Source organism: Halyomorpha halys, unplaced genomic scaffold, assembly GCF_000696795.3.
Source record: "Halyomorpha halys isolate HHAL.00 unplaced genomic scaffold, Hhal_1.1 Scaffold1036.1, whole genome shotgun sequence".
NCBI lineage: Eukaryota > Metazoa > Arthropoda > Insecta > Hemiptera > Pentatomidae > Halyomorpha > Halyomorpha halys.
The window spans coordinates 345,222-363,174 of NW_027109566.1; the positions used below are offsets into that span (position 1 = coordinate 345,222).

General features: G+C 32.3%; 1 protein-coding gene across 3 annotated transcripts in view; it reads right to left on the reverse strand.

Moving 5' to 3' along the window:
• Positions 1-17,953, reverse strand: part of LOC106688002 (solute carrier family 2, facilitated glucose transporter member 1) — a 112,321-nt gene that overhangs the window by 41,227 nt on the left and 53,141 nt on the right. Inside the window, exon 1 of one of the 3 annotated variants that reach the window (XM_014432260.2) lies at positions 6,426-6,524. The exons of the other annotated variants lie outside the window; for them this stretch is intronic. Coding sequence (XP_014287746.1) covers positions 6,426-6,449 — 24 coding nt within the window. The 5' untranslated portion in view covers positions 6,450-6,524. Of the gene's footprint in view, positions 1-6,425; positions 6,525-17,953 lie in introns of those variants that run through there. 3 annotated transcript variants of the gene reach the window in all.

Sequence of the window (17,953 nt, forward strand, 5' to 3'; positions counted from 1 at the left end):
TAGTTCTTGAGGTATAGATTTTTTTACAAAGCAACATTTCATGAAAACTGAACATGTTTTGTTGGTAACAGAAAATCATTCTTATCGGCCCTTACGAGGCCCTGTAAAGAGGGGCGATACGTTGGTTAACAATAAATAGTTTTCTTTTACTATTTTAATAGCTTTATTGACCGCCACCGGACTATCTTCCTACAATCTACTTTATACGGTCAACTATCTTCTTCCATAAGACGTATAGATGTCAGCTAGCACTCAAACCACAGAGAAAGCTAAACCACGACCAGGTATTCTACAATGTTTGTATCTTGTTTTCATTTAGCCCTGACGAAGGCCTGTTAAGTGGGGCGAAACGTTGGTTAACATTAAATAGTTTTCTTCTACTATTTTGGTACCTTTATTGACCACCACCCTATCTTCCTACAACCTACTTCATACGGTCAACTATCTTCTTCCATAAGACGTATAGATGTCAGCTAGCACTCAAACCACAGAGAATGCTATACCACGACCAGGTATTTTATAATGTTTGTATCTTTTTATTTCATTTAGCCCTGACGAAGCCCTGTAAATTGGGACGAAACGTAGGTTAACATTAAATAGTTTTGTTTTTTTTACTGTTTGATACCTTTATTGACCACCACCCTATCTTCCCACAATCTATTTCATACGGTCAACTATCTTCTTCCAGTACAAATTAGTTCTTATTACATTATATTTTGTATTTATGAAATCTAAATTTTTCCTAACTTGAATTTGTAAATTACTTTCTTAGTTACAAATTTTCAGTCATCTATTATTCAGTGTTTAAGTCCTTAAAACTACGTTAAATAAGATTATATATATCATAAATACCGCACAAAATTAATTAAAGACATATAGACGAAAAATTATTTTGGCCAACTTTTCGAATCAAATGCATTCCTGACACATGTGTGCTCGCTGTTAAAAATAACCCTTTAATTGCATCCCAAACTCTCCAATACCATCACAGCCCTCGAAGAATGGTGTCGTAATTGGAGGATTAAAATAAATTCCAACAAATCCCATCAAATTACCTTTACCCTATGACGTAAACTTACTGACTGCCCTACAGTATACTTCGACAATGTTGCCCTTACCCCTGTTGAACACATCCGCTACCTTGGACTACATCTGGACAAACGACTAACCTGGAATCCTCACACAAGACTGAAAAGAGAGGAAACTGCACGTCGATTTCGACTATTACAGCACTTACTAGACAAAAGGTCCAAACTTCGAATTCATTACAAAAGACTGATTTACATGACAATTATGAGGCCTGTCTGAACATTTGGAGTTGGGGCTCCACTAAACCTTCGAATTCCCCTCGTATCCAATCTTTACAATCCAAAATCCTTTTTAAAATCCTAAATGCTCCCTACTTTGTCACAAATAAAATCATCCACAAAGACTTTAATGTTCCATTTGTAACCGATCTAGTCCGAACCAGATATCACTCCTTCCATTAGAAACTCCCTAACCATTCAAACCCATTAGTTTCTAATCTTACTAACTCTCTTATTCCGGACAATCCTCCGAGACGTCCGAAAAGAAGATGGCCTCGAGACCTAATATTGTAAAAATGTTTTTAGAGTACTACCAATGGGTAGTTTCTCTTCAGACTTGTACCATACCATTATGATTTCCTCAAATTTACTTGATGTATTTTATGTACATTTGTAAATATCAATAAATAAGTTTAAAAAAAAAATTCATTCCACTAAGCTTTGGAGAAAAACTGGAAGAGGTTACAAAATCGTCTTGACAAGCCAAAGAATCTTCATCTTTGTTATACTTAAGACCTGCCAAGTTTCATATCTGCATTTATTTATAACTTAAGTGAATATTTTATAAATATTTATGCCTATACATATTTGTTTATACCTTATTTTTATTTAAACAAATACATCTGTATTCAAAAGCAGGATGATGTCCTGACACATTTAAATTTACTATTGGAGAAGTTTGTCGGGGGGTGCGGTATAAACATAAATAAACAAAACCATATTTATTTATTTTATGCTGACGTTTCGACCTGAGTTTCAGGTCTTCATCAGGGGCTATGGCGTAGAAGGTAGGACTGCAACTGACCTTGCTGACCGCACCCCCCGACAAACTTCTCCAATCATTAATCTATGGTCATTTATTTACACCTCATTAAATTTATTATAAAGACGATAAATTATTTTGGTTAACTTTAACTCCACTGGGTGTTGGAGAAAAATTGGAAGAGGTTATAAAGTCGTCTTGACAAGCGAAGAAAAAAGAATCTTCATTCATTAAAATTAAGACCTAGTAAGTTTTATTTCAAAACTCAAAATGAAAAAAAAACGAACATTATTTAAATGTAACTTAAGGTTGATGCTGAGCGCGCGTTCCAGTTGGCTGAAACCAGAACTGATTCCGCAAGTTTCTATATTATAAATCATACTACACGCCCTAGTCCACGCCCACGACCAACTGGATCATAACCTTGTCCCCAAGACTAGATCTAGTTGAATCATATGTATATGAAAAAAAAACACGTTTTATTTTTACTTCTTTGGAATCCTGGCGCCTCTCTCTGGCCTACAATGTTTCTACTTAAGATTAAAGAAATGCTTTATAAATAGCAACAAGTTCAGAGTCTTCCAAATCAAATAGTCTTCAAATATTGTTGTAGTCGCATCATCTTTGCTAACCCCTCTCGTTCTTGAACGGTTTTTGATCAAAGCGTATGAAGTAATTATTTCGGAGGCGTGAAGGACGCAGCATAATGAGGAATTGGCAGTCATCATACAATCGTTTGTATGATCATTTTAATGAATCAAAATCGATTATCGGGCGTGGAAAATCTTTGAGATGTGTGTGCGCAAGAGTGAAAGTATACTTTTTGAGTTATGAGGAAACAAATTTGTTTTCTTTTCTTAGATTTGTTTTCTACTTTTTCTCGGCAAATTATATCGTCAATGAATTGCTCTGTCTTTTGGTTTCTTATCTTCCTTTCTACACAACCCTTTTGTCTCTTTTATGAATGGCATTTTTATTTGTTACATTTTTTATTACAAATAATTTAGTTGCACTTTTGCTAAAAAATGTATTATTATAATTTCTTGTAATAATTTTTAATACAATTATTCACATTTATGTAATAGTTTTCTAAGTATTTTACAGAAAATATTATTTTATAGAGAAGCTACCAGACCCGGCAATCCTTTCCAAATGCTAGATTAAGCGATCTAGATAGATTAATTGAATAAAATTGAAAATTTGATATAAATTAATATTGTTTAAATAAATAATTTAATTTTTATCCATTTTAGTTTCAACACATTTTATTTTATTTATAAGTCCGACGTTTCGGCCAATCCTGCCATCCTTAGGGACAATCTTAATACAATTTTTGAACTAAATGATTTAAAAACTCAACTTCATGCAGGCTATTCTACCCAGGTCAAAACAACAATTTCTAATTAGTCAATTTTCACATTAAAAACAAAAATTAAAATTCATTTATCATAGTCACTTATTTATTAAAACTTTATCACAACAACCTTACTTAAGGAAAGTTACAATTATATAATAATCTAAATAAATTCTCTCTATCCAGATCCAAATATAAAAATATGCGAATATTTCGAATTTGAAACGTTACAAAAAAACCTTTAATATAGTTTTCATTCATGATGGCAGTGCACAGTAGAGAGCACGGTTTATTATACAATCGATTCCTGTTACGCAATCGACTCGGAATCTGTTGCAACATGGAGCCTGAATCACTTCCTCCGTACTAGCCCATTGTCGTGAACGCGGCCATTCATCCGTCTCAAGTGGAATTCCACTCCACTACGCCGTACGCAGGGAAGGCCCACTTAGAGTATAGTTCCTCACCCAGCTCGTTCGTTCGAATTTATTCGGAATAGGGGGAAATTCGTTAATAATTAATAACATAGAACCACTAATTAGAACTTTTTGAAATTCTACCTGATAATTTTGGCTTATCATTCAGCTGATAATATTGGCTTATGTGTGTTAAGTAATTTTTTATTGTCTTCAAAAGTAGCAAATTTATATTGTAGGAAGATAGTCTGGGCGACGGTCAATAAAGGTACCAAAATAGTAGAAGAAAACTATTTATTGTTAACCAATGTTTTGTCTCCTTTTGCAGGGATTCATACATACATAATATATCCTAATATCCTTCTTACAGTATTAAACACCAAAATGAATTCAAAGGAGATACAAACCTGGTCCACAATATCTTATTCTCTACCATACTCCCTAATCACCTCCCCTTGTTATTAATATTTTAATTTTAGGACCTAATTTCTCTTCTCCTTCCTTGAGGATTACTAATTTTTTACTTCTACTTCCTAGCGTATCGCAGACTTAGAATTCATTTATAGAGATGTTACTTGTTACCGAGGAGAACATCTCCAAGAACCTTCCTCCCAATCCTATTTTTCGCCCATATTCTCAGGATTTATCATTCACCTGGTATTTTCTTTCTTAAATCCAATGACCCCTTATAGCCACCAGAACTGAAAAAGGCGACTTGACCAGTTGTCATATTTGTTTCAATCAGACAGCACTGACGAAGCTCCGTAAACGTTAGTTAACAATAAATAGTTTTCTATTTCTTTTACTATTTTGATAGCTTTATTGACCGCCACCAAGACTATCTCCCTACAATTTACTTCATACGGTCGACTATCTTCCTCCAATAGCAAATTGATACTTATTCTAATCATCAGAAAGAGGGCAAACCCATCTGCTAGTACTAAAATATTTAATGTTGCTCAATGTATATCCGAGTGATAAAATCTTTCAAGTTAGGAAAATTTCCTAACACTTTCCGGCAATTGAAATTATCAACTAACATTTTTAAAAAAAATTCTCTTTGGAAAACAGTAATCTTGGGTTTTTTAGACAAGACTTTCTAATTAATTTGTTATAAAAAAAATTAAAGTAATGTACAAAAAATAAAATTATCAATGAAATTGATATGTAATGCAAAAATAAATAAATAAAGTTGGTTAAAACACAAAACTAACTAGATATTCCGATTCAGTACCCCCAAATTTTTTTCTATAAAGTCTCAAAATAAAATTCGAAATATTTTAGAAAATAACAAAGCAAAGAAATTAGTATGTAATTGGGGGAAAAAATAAATAAAGTAGGTTCATGCATAAAATTAACTTTATATTCCGATTCAGAATACCCAATTAACTTTTTATAAAAATCTTTAAAAAAAAAAAGTAAATATTTTACAAAAATGTATATAAAACGACGAAACTGATATGTAATGGGAAAAAAATAAAAATAAAATTTGTTAAAATATTTTCAAACTCAAAATTAACTTTATTTTTCGATTCAGTGCCCCAAGAAAGTCCTAAAAAACAGAAACAAAATAAAAACGTTATATGTTTGAACATTTACCTAAATTGAAATATTTATTACTCGTGTATATTTTGACCAAATTTAAATACTTTAGTACCACTAGAAAAAAGAGCTTTCCCTCTTTCTGACGATAAGAGTAAATTAAGTAAGTTGGGTAGTTTCGGAGGCTATTAAAAGTCACTTAACACATATTTTAATAATTACAAGTACATTGTTTTATACCTAAAAATTAAATTTTTTACCAAGATAAGTCCGATTTGTCCTTGTGCATTTGGTATATTATAAAATCATTTTGGTTATATAAAAACCTGAAGTTTATTGATTCAGTACCCTAAGTGCTATAAAAAATTGTCTTGATTTTTCTGTTTCAAAACTGGTGTTACATGTTATGAATTTACGAAGAATATGTGATGATAGAAAACGAAGTTCATTTTCGGTTTTAGCACGCCGCAAAAAATAAAGATCTGCCAAAATTATTAAATACAATTTCAAAACTTTCTATTTGTAGACCTATGCTATTAATTATTAATGCATTTCTTCCTATTCAGAATAAATTCCAAGGAACGAACTAGGTGAGGTACTATTCACCAGTTTCGCAATTTTGTGTAAACTGCTCACTTTACCCAGAAGGTATATTGGCGTTCCTATGAGAAATTACAGACGAAAAAAAAAATGTGTTCTTTTTCCAATCCTAATTATTTATTTATGAGTTTCTCAAGAGAATAAAATCTCAAATGAGGTCTTGAACAATTAATGAAGGACTGCTATCGGTTTGGACCAGGATGGTTTGGATTTTGTCCACTAAGGACTATTTTGTCTAAAATACGTTGTTCTGTTTCTTCATTAACAAAAAAAATTACATAGTGCTAATCGGCTGAGAACTTTCGGAGGTCATTGATAAGTAACAAACGAACATTAAATTTTTATTTATATGGATTAGCGCTTCAAGGAAATAGGATATGATTCTATTACAAAATAAAAAGTAGCGAAAAGATGCCCAAAATTGATAAAAAGTAAACATTTACCGGTTTTCTGAAGCTCAATTTCATGACCAGATGATTGACACTCAATAAAAACACTTGTTACACAATAGTTATCCTTCGCTGGACGACAGTAAACTAACACTGAAAGGGAAATGAGCTCTTGATATAAATATGAGGCGCAATGATCCCAATTCTTCCTGGGGGGAAATTCCCCCAACGCGTCATAGTGCTTTGGTATCATGAGGAAACATGGGACGCATGACATATGATTCCAATCATTGGGGTCAGTTGTTTTTACTTTAACTTACCTATATATGGAACATATATCAGTAGTAAGGGAAAATCCATTGCGTTTGTCAGATCCCCGCGTCAAAATAACCAAGTCTCGCAAAATGGTTTTGTACCTAGGCCAAAAAAAAAGTATGAAACCGAACTATTTAAGGTGCATATGCATATATATAAGTATATACTTGAAACTTTATATATAATAGAGGTACTGGGTCGTCCGTAGATCAGGTGATTAGGCGTAGGTTTATCAAGCGAAGATTTGCTGGCAGGGCCGGTTCGAATCTGGACTGAGGTGTTGACTTTTTTCATTGAGTTGCGGTCCCACAAAATGAAAAACTTTACTCCCCACCATGGTAAACGGCAGTATAGGACTTCAATGGGAGTCTTGGGCCAAAAAAAAAAATAGTGGTATTCCTAATCTTTAGTTTAACCTTATTAGAGCGTGTTAAATGGAAACAGTTGTGTAAAATAGAGAAATATTCCCTTCATTTAGCATGTTAAAACGATGCAGCATTTAAGATGTTTGAGTCTGTAAATAGTTGCACGAAGTTCGTGTTTGGTTTGTGTTTCGGATGTTTTTGAAACTCTAATAATATAATCGATAAAAATTTGTTTTGTTTTGGACGGGATGGTTACAAAACAAGTTTCCCCGAAAATCCGCTTGGAGCTTCCCGACATTTAACATACAATATGGACCCTAAATTAGGCTGGTTTCAATCCAATACTTATCAACCTTTTTGCATAGACAAAATCATGAAAACCCCTAATATCGGATGCCAAAAGTGTTACTTTATAGAATTGATTTTTCACATTTTATTCGATTTTCATTAAACATTATTTATTTTTAATACTCGTAGTAGGTGCCGGCTCATAAATATGCACGTAGGAATGGTATTTTGCGAGGACGTTTTATAAAGTCAGGATAGCTTAGATCAGATATTTAGATAGATCCTCTGGTTGCTTTTAGTATCTGGTTTATCCATGAAGTATTAGAGTTGAAAGGAATAAACATCGCCTCAGTTTTTCCGTTTTAAATTTCTAGTCTACGCCCCAAAATACGACCAGCCAATGAAATAGCAGGAAAGAAAGTAGAGTGGAGGAAGAAGATATTTAGGGATGAGGATACGAAATAGAATCATTGTGTGGTAACAGTTAAAATAGTACAGCACCGAGTGTGAAATCTTGTAGACGCCGCAGTCGAACAGCTCTAGGTCCGAGTGAGTGACAACCACAGGGTAGAGATTATCGAGAATGAGGCTCCGCTAGAAGGAGTCAACCCAGTCTGCATTCAAATCAGATAAGTCATAGTAGTCATGCATTGTAATTTTGAATTACAATACAAATTAAATCATAGCAAAGTCTGATAATTAACTAACTAGAGCCTAACTAACTAGAAATTTTATTTCAGAATCAATATCATTTGTCCATAAGTTCTCATTCATAAGTACATTTCATTTTTATTTAACTGTAAATATAATCAAATGTTATCACCACATCATTTTATAGTATAACACCCTGCATGCCACCTGAATTATTACCTTCGTAAATTGGTGAACACGACACCATTGGAAAAGATATTCAATGATTAATTATATCTAGCATACTATAGCAAGGGGGTATGTGGTATCCCGTTCTTGGTTTAAATAGATAGGCAATACATTACTAAGAAGTAGATCGGTTCCTATAAAAAAACCGTTAGAAATATATAATTTAGATACACAATAAGTACTGTTTATGGAACTCCTACCCGCCTTAGAACTATAGGTTATAAACATAGGTTATTTAAAGGAACCAAAATGGCTTAGAACACGAAAAGTTCATAAAATCAGTTTTCATAAAATCAGAAGAGTTACAAGCTTTATTATTTTCTTGTATTTATTTTTATTTTATTAAGTTTATTTGTTGTATAGTAGAATAAACTTTTTTGTATAAACTTCAAGAAATGTGCATAATGAATTTTACCTAAGGTATAAAATACATAATATGAATATTTCACTTTCAAATTTAATTAATTTGTCTATTATGATGTTTACTACCTTCATTGATAAAAACGTTGTCTATTTTTATTTATTACTAAACAATCTTTTAGAAAAACATAGATAAAATAGCATATAACTATGTTTATATTATAACTTGTATTAGTAATTGTGATATGGACGAAGCGTCAAGTACGGCTTTCGGAAGACGCTCGGGATGAAAGGAGGTAGAAGCGACCCTTTTTTTGTTACGTCTACATGGGGGCCTTCAATCTTTGGTACTAACTATTAATGCAGGAATTTATTAATACAGTGTACAAAATTATTATGAAGATGCTGTATAACTGTCTAAAATGTTGAGATCATAGGAGAAATGCCTGTGAACTGATATAAGTAGACCCTTTCTAATCTGATCTAATTAAAGCGAAGGGGTTTGCATTACCGAAAAATTATATGTATTATGTTACAAAAATTATATGCTTATATTACACAAGAATATTTTTACAGTAACTAATCGTTTTTCAGAAATTTATTTTTTAACAATTTTCTTCAGAACTTGAATTAAAAACAATATTTTTGTTTGTACATATGTTTGTATTATCTTAAACACCATATTTATTGTTTTTCAATAGCGTTAAATACCATTGTATCAACAATACAATTTCGCACTGAAGATTAATTTAATGAAAAGGTTAATTAAATCCACCGATAAAGAAGTTGAGAAAATAAGAACATTTCCAAATATTAATACATAGCTTAGGATTTATTTTAAATTAAAGGAATTGATTTTTTTTCCTAGATTATTTAAGCCTCAGTGCGTAAGATATGTGTAATACAGTTTAATTAAATTTATGTACATATATATGAACTGTATAGATAAAACAAAATTTTCAATTTTGTTTTTTAAAGGGGTGGTTCGGATTATGGAATGTTCCGGATTAGCAAGGTTCGGATTAGTGAGATAGCACTTCTGCTAGTAGAAAAGCCAGGGTAGCTGAAAAAAGGCAGTAATTTCACCCCAATTTTTGATTACTTTAATGAAAAATATATATAATTCCTAGTCAAAATTTATGAGTCTGCCAAGTATAGGAAGGGGAAATAAAAAATGGTTTAAAACGATAAAAACAATCCAATTTTTCATTCAGAACATTTAAAGTAGACAAAATTTTATAAACACGAACCTAAATAGAGTAAAACTTTTACCCGAACAACTAGAAATCAACATTTTTTGAATTTATTTTGGAAAAAACCGCTTCTCCTACGAAGATAAACGTCATAAACTACTTTATAATAAATTTAACTAGCTTTAATTTGAATGCTGGTTGACATCTGTACGTCTTATTATCCTTGAAATATATTTTTTCATAAATAAGGATTTATGCCTGAATAAATCAACATTTTGTGAATTTAGTTTGTTGAATGTCATGAAAAATAGTACACCTACGAAGATAAACATCATAAACCACTTTATAGTATATTAAACTAGCTTTAAGTGCTAATAGACATATGTATGTCAGATGGTTTTTGAGAAATAGATTTCTCAAAATAAGTTCAGTAACTACTGATTTTTCAGTGTATGTTTTATGTAATATTGGAATTTAAAAAGCTATATCTCGGAACACACTGGAATATATTGTAAAATAACGAGAGACATATCTAAATAAAATTTCACATTTTTCAAAGCCATTTCACATTTTTTAACATCAGTAAAAAATTTTAAGAAAATTTAAGGTGATATAGTTTAATCGTGTGTTGGGTTGGCGTCGAATGGCCCAAGAATAAACGTCATTGTTCTCCACATGCTTGGGTTTTCCAGAGAGGCAAAAGTGGGCCTTATCTATTACCATCGTTTTATACTATTTTCACTATAAGAAAAAAAGAAAAAAAAAAAAAAAAAAAAAAAAAAAAAAAAAAAAAAAAAATTGGTGAAGTCGAAGAAAACATAAATATCAGTAAAGTAGTTGGTAGATGATAAACAATTAAAGAAATACTACTGTATAACTTGTAAATTCAACTTTCGTTCTAATATTTTTATCATATATTTGTTCATTTAATTACTGATTAAATATGTATTTGTGCTGTATTAATTAGAAATAAAAATCGCTAAAGTTAGTTGAGAAGATTTGAAACGATATATTTACACCAAATTGATAGAATTTTAATATACACAAGGTTAAACTATTGTTAATTATTCATTCCGAAGGTTAGGAGGATTGTTTAATTAATTAAAATACGGAAAGCACACATATTTATATATTGGCAGGTCTAGATCAATACTGAACACAAACATGTGGAATCAGTACAAGCTCTTTGATAAACACCTTGTGACTCCTAAAGGGTCGGCCACAAATTCAACTTTGGCATTACAACAACGGCACATATTCGACTTTGCCATAGAGGCAATACATTTATAGTAAGAATTTGTCTTAGATCCCAAAGATTTCGGTACTTTAGGCAACTAGTTTTGATATTATTGATGGACCAAAGTATCTTACTGTTATAATATTATGATGGGTCTATATTTTTGTGACTTGCCACAAAACCGAAACCTGTACAAATGCTACAAAAGAACTAACAAACTTTGTTATCCACATGCTTGTATATTCTTTTGAATTTAGTCGGGTAAAATATGCGATTTCTATTATAAAAACGAATAAAATAAAGATAAGCTAAATGAAATAAAACGTAAATAAGCAAAGTAGGTTGTAGGTGATTAAAATTTATATAAATAGTAATACTCAGTTTAAAGGTTATACTCAACTTTCGTCCTAGAATTTTTATCAGAAACTTGTTAATTCAATTAACCAGACATATCTGTTGTACGTCAAATAGTTTTTGAGATATAGACTTTACAAAATATGTTAATTTTTTATGTAATATTGCAATTTAAAAATCTATATCTTGCCAACTATTGAACGTAAATAGCTCTATTAGGGTTCATATTTTAGCACATTTACTCTACTAATGATGTTCTTTTAGATTTTCTAGTGTTGTTCGTAATTTTAAAGATATAGAGCTCCAAAATAAAAAATAATTTTTGAAGAAGTTTGTCGGGGTGTGCGGTCAGCAAAGAACAACATAAATAAACAAAACCATATTTAAACCATAAAATATGGTTTTGTTTATTTATGTTGTTCTTTGCTGACCGCACCCCCCCGACAAACTTCTTCAAGCATTAATCTATGGTCAACTTTCTACACCCCATTAAAAAATAATTTTTTTAAATTGGAGGAAGATAGTTCGGGTGGCGGTCAATAAAGATAGCAAAATAGTAAAAGAAACCTATTTATTGTTTATTGTTATGAATGAAGTTCTGGTACCAACTGTTGCTACCATCAGTTGGTACCAGAACTTCATTCTTTCAGCCTTGACGAAGCACTGTAAAGTAGGGCGAAACGTTGGTTAACAATTAATAGTTTTCTTTTACTATTTTGCTACCTTTTTTCTAGACTCCCTAGACTAGATCTCCCTCCAATCTACTTCCTACCGTCAGCTATATTCTTACAGTTTTCAAACAGCCGACATTTTTTAATCCCACTATTTATGCTTGGCAGACTCATCAGTTTTGAATAGTAATTATACATAGTTTTCTTTAAAGTAATAAAAATTTGGGGTGAAATGAATGCGTTTTTTCTCCTCTTGAGCTCTTGTACTATTTCGTATAGTACAAAAGCCGGGGACGTTCAAAACGTTAAAAATCCAAGCAATGAACAACTGAACACAAGTGTGTTGTTGCAGTACAAGCGGTCTTTGATATGCACCCAAAAACCGACACTTAACGGGTTAGCCAACTTGGAAAAAAACAATCCATACGCTTGCGCATGTGCAAAGTGTCCATTGTTTAACAAACGTGTAGAGGCACCTTTACACTAAGCTTTGCCTCTCTCTCGCCCAATATTTCCTAATTCTCGGTGAGATTTTTAAATCCTAAACTTTGTAAGTGGGTTCAGTTACGTATAGCATACAATTTATTGCTTCTAAGACAAAGCAAAAGTACTTCCAAAGGGACCAGACCTCTGAATATTGCTGTGGTTATAAAAATTATTTATCATACAATAACCTTAAAGAGTTCGTTTATTAAATTGGACTCTTGACCTGTTAATGCTATTTTTTTTCATTCATCAATTACGAAATCGGAATTATATTTATTAGAGCGTCGCAATATTCCGTCTAATTCAATGTTACGTTCAGGGTCGAATCGTTCAATGATAACGGTTCCATTTACAATTAAAACAGTCTTATATAATTTAGTTTTATAGATTTGACGCTACTAGGTGCTGCTACAAATATCGAGTAGATCCATATCGCACAAAGAGCCGGATATCCGGACAGCTAAGACATTAGACACGGCTCTAATGGTGTTTGTTCCTAGCTGCGGCAGTGAGCTAATTGGTCACCGAAATAGAAATGCTCTGTTTTATTGGTACGCTCGGTGGAACAATTACCTTCGGAACCGAAATGCCGCTTTTTCAATGAAGGCATCGTTACGGAACGAGGATTATTACTAAAGCCATTTAGTTATATAACATTAGAGTAAAGTAGAATGATTTTAATTTTGACTTAAAATTAATAAAAAATAAATTAATTGTTGCCGTGAATCTATGAATTTGGAAAAGTAATTTAGGTAATCCATACTTCATTATATTTGGGAACAAAGAATTTAGTACATGTGGGAATTTTCAGTTTGCTTAGCCAACTTGTATAATTTCGTTATTATGTATAAAAATGATTGAACCTAACTGAATATGAAGGTAATGATGGTTGGGGGTGCGGTTAAAAGGAACCAAAAATAGTTTTCATCTATTTATTTCCCGACGTTTCACCCCACTTTTCAGGACTAAAAAGATACAAAACAACTAAAAATATGTTAACAATGTAAGATAATGTGATGCCTTTATTTTAATATAAATTTTCACATATATTTACATGATTTTTAACCCACCTTATTGTACTCTATTGTAGTCTTATTATCTTACGTTGTCAACCTATTTTTAGTTGTTTTGTATCTTTTTTTAGCCCTGGTGAGCCTCTGCAAAGCGTCTGAAACTCGGTCAAATAAGTAGTTAAAAACTATTTTTTGTTCTTTTTTGACCGGACTTCCCAACCATCTATTCATATTTTATAGTTTCGATTTAAGCTAATTTCGAAAAAAAAATTATAATATATAATCCTTTAAAAAATCGAATAACAATGAAAGACAAAGAGGTCGCAAAGTGGACTTTACTGTCAAAAGAAACTACATTCATTATTACTAAAACCTACCAGATTGGATTTCGAAATTCTATAAACTTTCCAAAAAGAAAAAAAGTAGGTATCTACAGAGACATGGACCACCCTACAGGAAGGTCAAGGGAAATAAATTATGAAAGTAAATAAAATTAGTTTGGGAAATAAAAGTGATATGAACATCATGTTTCCATTACCGCACAATCATTGTAAATATAATCAAAATCATATTAACGATTTAATCGATTACGTAGGAACACTATTTGACCGTATACAGGAACCAAATTTGCCACTTGCAGTTTAAAATGTAAAATTTAAAAATGTTCGATTTCTAGGATATATTTTTTTTTTTTGTGCAGAAATACAAATCGTTAGTGCTAAGAAAGCAAAACAACCTACTTCTAGTATTTTTCACAGGTAAACAGCCGTATTTATTTTTAAATATACTTGAAGTGAAAATATTAAGAAATTAGGTATCATTTTATCACGCCTGAACCGATTATACAAACAAGCATGTGTAAATATTTCTTGTTTTCTCTATAAACAGTCCAAGGAATGGCAACAAACAAAACTTACGCTCGAAAATATTTATCTTGGCATTCTTTTGAAGGGTTTTACTACAAGATGACATGATATCGGGTTTTAGTCACCAAAATAAGAAAGAGACCTCCCCCCCCCCCAACATTCAGTATTTTTTGCGTTTTATTTTTGTTAATAATATTAACATATGGATAAAATAACTGTTAAAAAGGACTCTTACTGAGACAATAAAAACAAGGAATAATTTTTTCTAATAAAATACAACACAATTCCACAAAATTACAAAGCTAAAATACGGATTTAGAGTCACCAATTTCAAGCTTTATTTGGTAATTACTAGGTCGAAACATATTTGACTCATGAACGGGGCTCTTGGCAATGCCTCCTAGGCCCCAAGGAAAATATTAAGAATTTTTTATTTAACAAACAATTATAAATGTATATACAAGTATATTTGATGTAAGTTACGATATTGTACAGACGTGTGGAGAAACTACCCATTCGTAGAACTCCAATTACATTTCTAGAGGAGAAAATCTCGAGACCAGCTTCTTTTCAGACGCCGAAGAGGATTATCAGGTAATGAAGGAGTGAGGTGATGAGGATTGATTTGTGACGAAGTAAGTAGCACTAAGGATTTTGGGCTGTAAGGATTGGATACGAGAGGAATTCGACGGTTCCAAAGCTCAACTATGTAAGTCCAGATAGACCTTATTATAGTGATATACATGAGTCTTTTGTAATTAATTTGAAGGTTAGACCGTTAGTCCAGTAAATGTTGTAATAGTCAGAATCGAAGAGGTTTCCTGTCTTCCCAGTCTTGTATGAGGATTCCAAGTTAGCCGTTTATCCAGATGTAGTCCAGATGTAGGTAGCTGATCTGTCCAACAGCAACAAGTGGGGTGTTATTAAAGGATACTGTGGGAAAGGAAGTCATGGGCTTACGAAGAAGAGTAAATGCAATTTGGTTATATTTATTGGAATTTATTATAATCCTCCAATTTTGCCACCATTCTTGAAGGGTTGGGATTAATGGGAGAGTCATTATTCACTGCTAACAGACATGTGTTATCGGCATACGTAGTGAGGATAGTATTGGAATGGGTTGGAATGCCAGTTGTAAAAACTGTATAAAGGATAAGACCAAGGATACTACCTTGAGGTGCACCAGCATACTAAAGAAGGAGGGAGGAATAAGCTCTGTTGTGATTTACTCCAAAATATGCGATAAGGCCACAGAGCTGATTCCAAGTTACTCATTTCGCAGCGGAATCGACCTTGGCACTAACTTCTCCTGAAATCTCGACATCGCAATTGATCTGAAATGGACAACATTCTCAGTCAAATCATCGGTATTGTTTGGCCTGTTTCCGTTGGATACTGCCTCTTATTTAGTCTGAAATGAATGGAGGAATGACAAAGAATTCTCTAAACGGTCAGTCGGAATGAAAGTTGAGATTTTACCGTTAAGGCAGATGGACAAAAGAGACATTTCTGAAATCGGATCATTCACAATGTTAAATAGACCATTATTGAGTAAGTGACGAGGAGAGGGCTGTTTCTTGCTGATCCAATCGCCAGGTTTGCCGTCCATGGGTGGCAATAGAACCAACTAGGATGACTCACGGTTGATTCAGCAGAATTAATAATTATAACAGCCTCACATATTATTTAAATAGGCAGTGTCTTACTAGCTGAGCTTCCCGCTCCCTAGGTAAAACAACCGTTCCGTGGATGATATCTGTACGATTTCATTTTATTATCTATTTTCGGTAATCGATATGGTCCAAGTCGATTGTTAGAGACCCTAAACTACAGACGTAAAGCCTAAATTACTGATGGCGCCCACGTTCCAGGTTTAGGGCCAGCCGAATTCTCCAGCCGTGACTCTTACTATATCACAGGAATGCTAGAAGGGGGCGTAATACTCTTTCAATTAGAATAACTGCCTCTAATAGGCCACTAGTTTTATTAGGTAATCGACCTTTGTTACAGAACGAATCGTCATTGATGGTTCTTAATATCTTGCTTCAGGACGTATTTTTTGAAGAAAACGTTTCAGATAATAGTGATAGTTGGTTATATCGATATTTCGGATCACTTTGGATTTTATACCGGTACTTAACTTTAGTTTTAGAACTCATAATGATCGATTTACTGTTTCTCCAACTTTTCTTTAGGTCAAGAAACAATTAACAGTTAGTTCAAAATTTCTTTAGTTGACTAATTAAATCATTTCAATCTTTAACAAATTTAATCATATACACTTATCACTCTTATATATATTGTTATCCTTTTTAACATACATATTTACAAATATGTACCTACTTAAAAGGAAAAAAAATGTCTGTTGAGTTTAGATTGGCAAGGAAATTCAATTTTGAAACAATTATTTTAATTTTCACAGGGTAAACGATGTTAATAAAAGTATTTTAGGTTTTATTAGTGTTATTACAAACATTTTACCTAAGCAGTAATTATTCTTATGTTATATTCTGTGTCAAACAATGAACTGTTATTATTATGATATAGCGTAAATTTCATAAATAATATCGTAATAACTTATGCCATAACAATAAAGGCTTAGCGAGCTCAAAGGTTCGATGCCGATACCACCAATCGTTCTCTATATATATCTACCCAGTGACGCCCCTCCAAATCCAGATCTACTCAGTCTTAACGCAATCCTTCCTTATACGTTTCGGTCTACCCCTCCGACGTTTATACTTAAGAACACATACCAAAACCAAATTTGTATTTAAAAGAAATATTGGTTTCTGTGAGGTTGTCGATGGCAGGAATAATACATTTATCCTTTTTACCCAGAGGTGAAACCATCATATCCGCAACATAATGCCGTGATATTAACATTAAGCATGAACATTTTTTCAAAAAACCAAACTTCATTGGTTAATTGGAAGGGATCTGCTCTTACACTACAACAACAGACCTCATGTTTCACGACAGACAATGAAGAAACTAAATGAGCTGTGTAAAGAAGTTCTTTCGCACCCACCTTATCAGATTTCCATCTGTTCAGATATTTGGGCAACTTCCTTAAAAGTAAAATTTTTGAAAATGATTCTCAGTTCAAAAACGCATTATCTGACTTCATTACTTCAAAAAAACTCTAAATTTTTCAGTTCTGGGATTGAAAAGTTGATAACATTTTGGGGGAAAATGTGTAGAAAATATTGTAAATAAAAATGTTTTGCTTTCATAAAGTTTTTTTTACTAAAGAACATTTCTGTGAAAACTGTCATTTGATATGAAACGACCACCCAAATTGAAACAATGAACTAAAATATAATAAAATGATGACCGAACTTGACCAATGGCCAAAATGTATACCCAAAACGTGATATGAATTAATGAATATGAATTGAACACCTCGATTTGAATGTGAATGGATTTAGTTAAAGGTCGAAGCTAAAGATAAAATCGATAATAGAATAGAAATATACACCACCACCAGCTGTAGTTTGTATTTTTGTAAATACACATCGTATTGGGAGTAAACAATTCGGTCCTTGGTCTGGA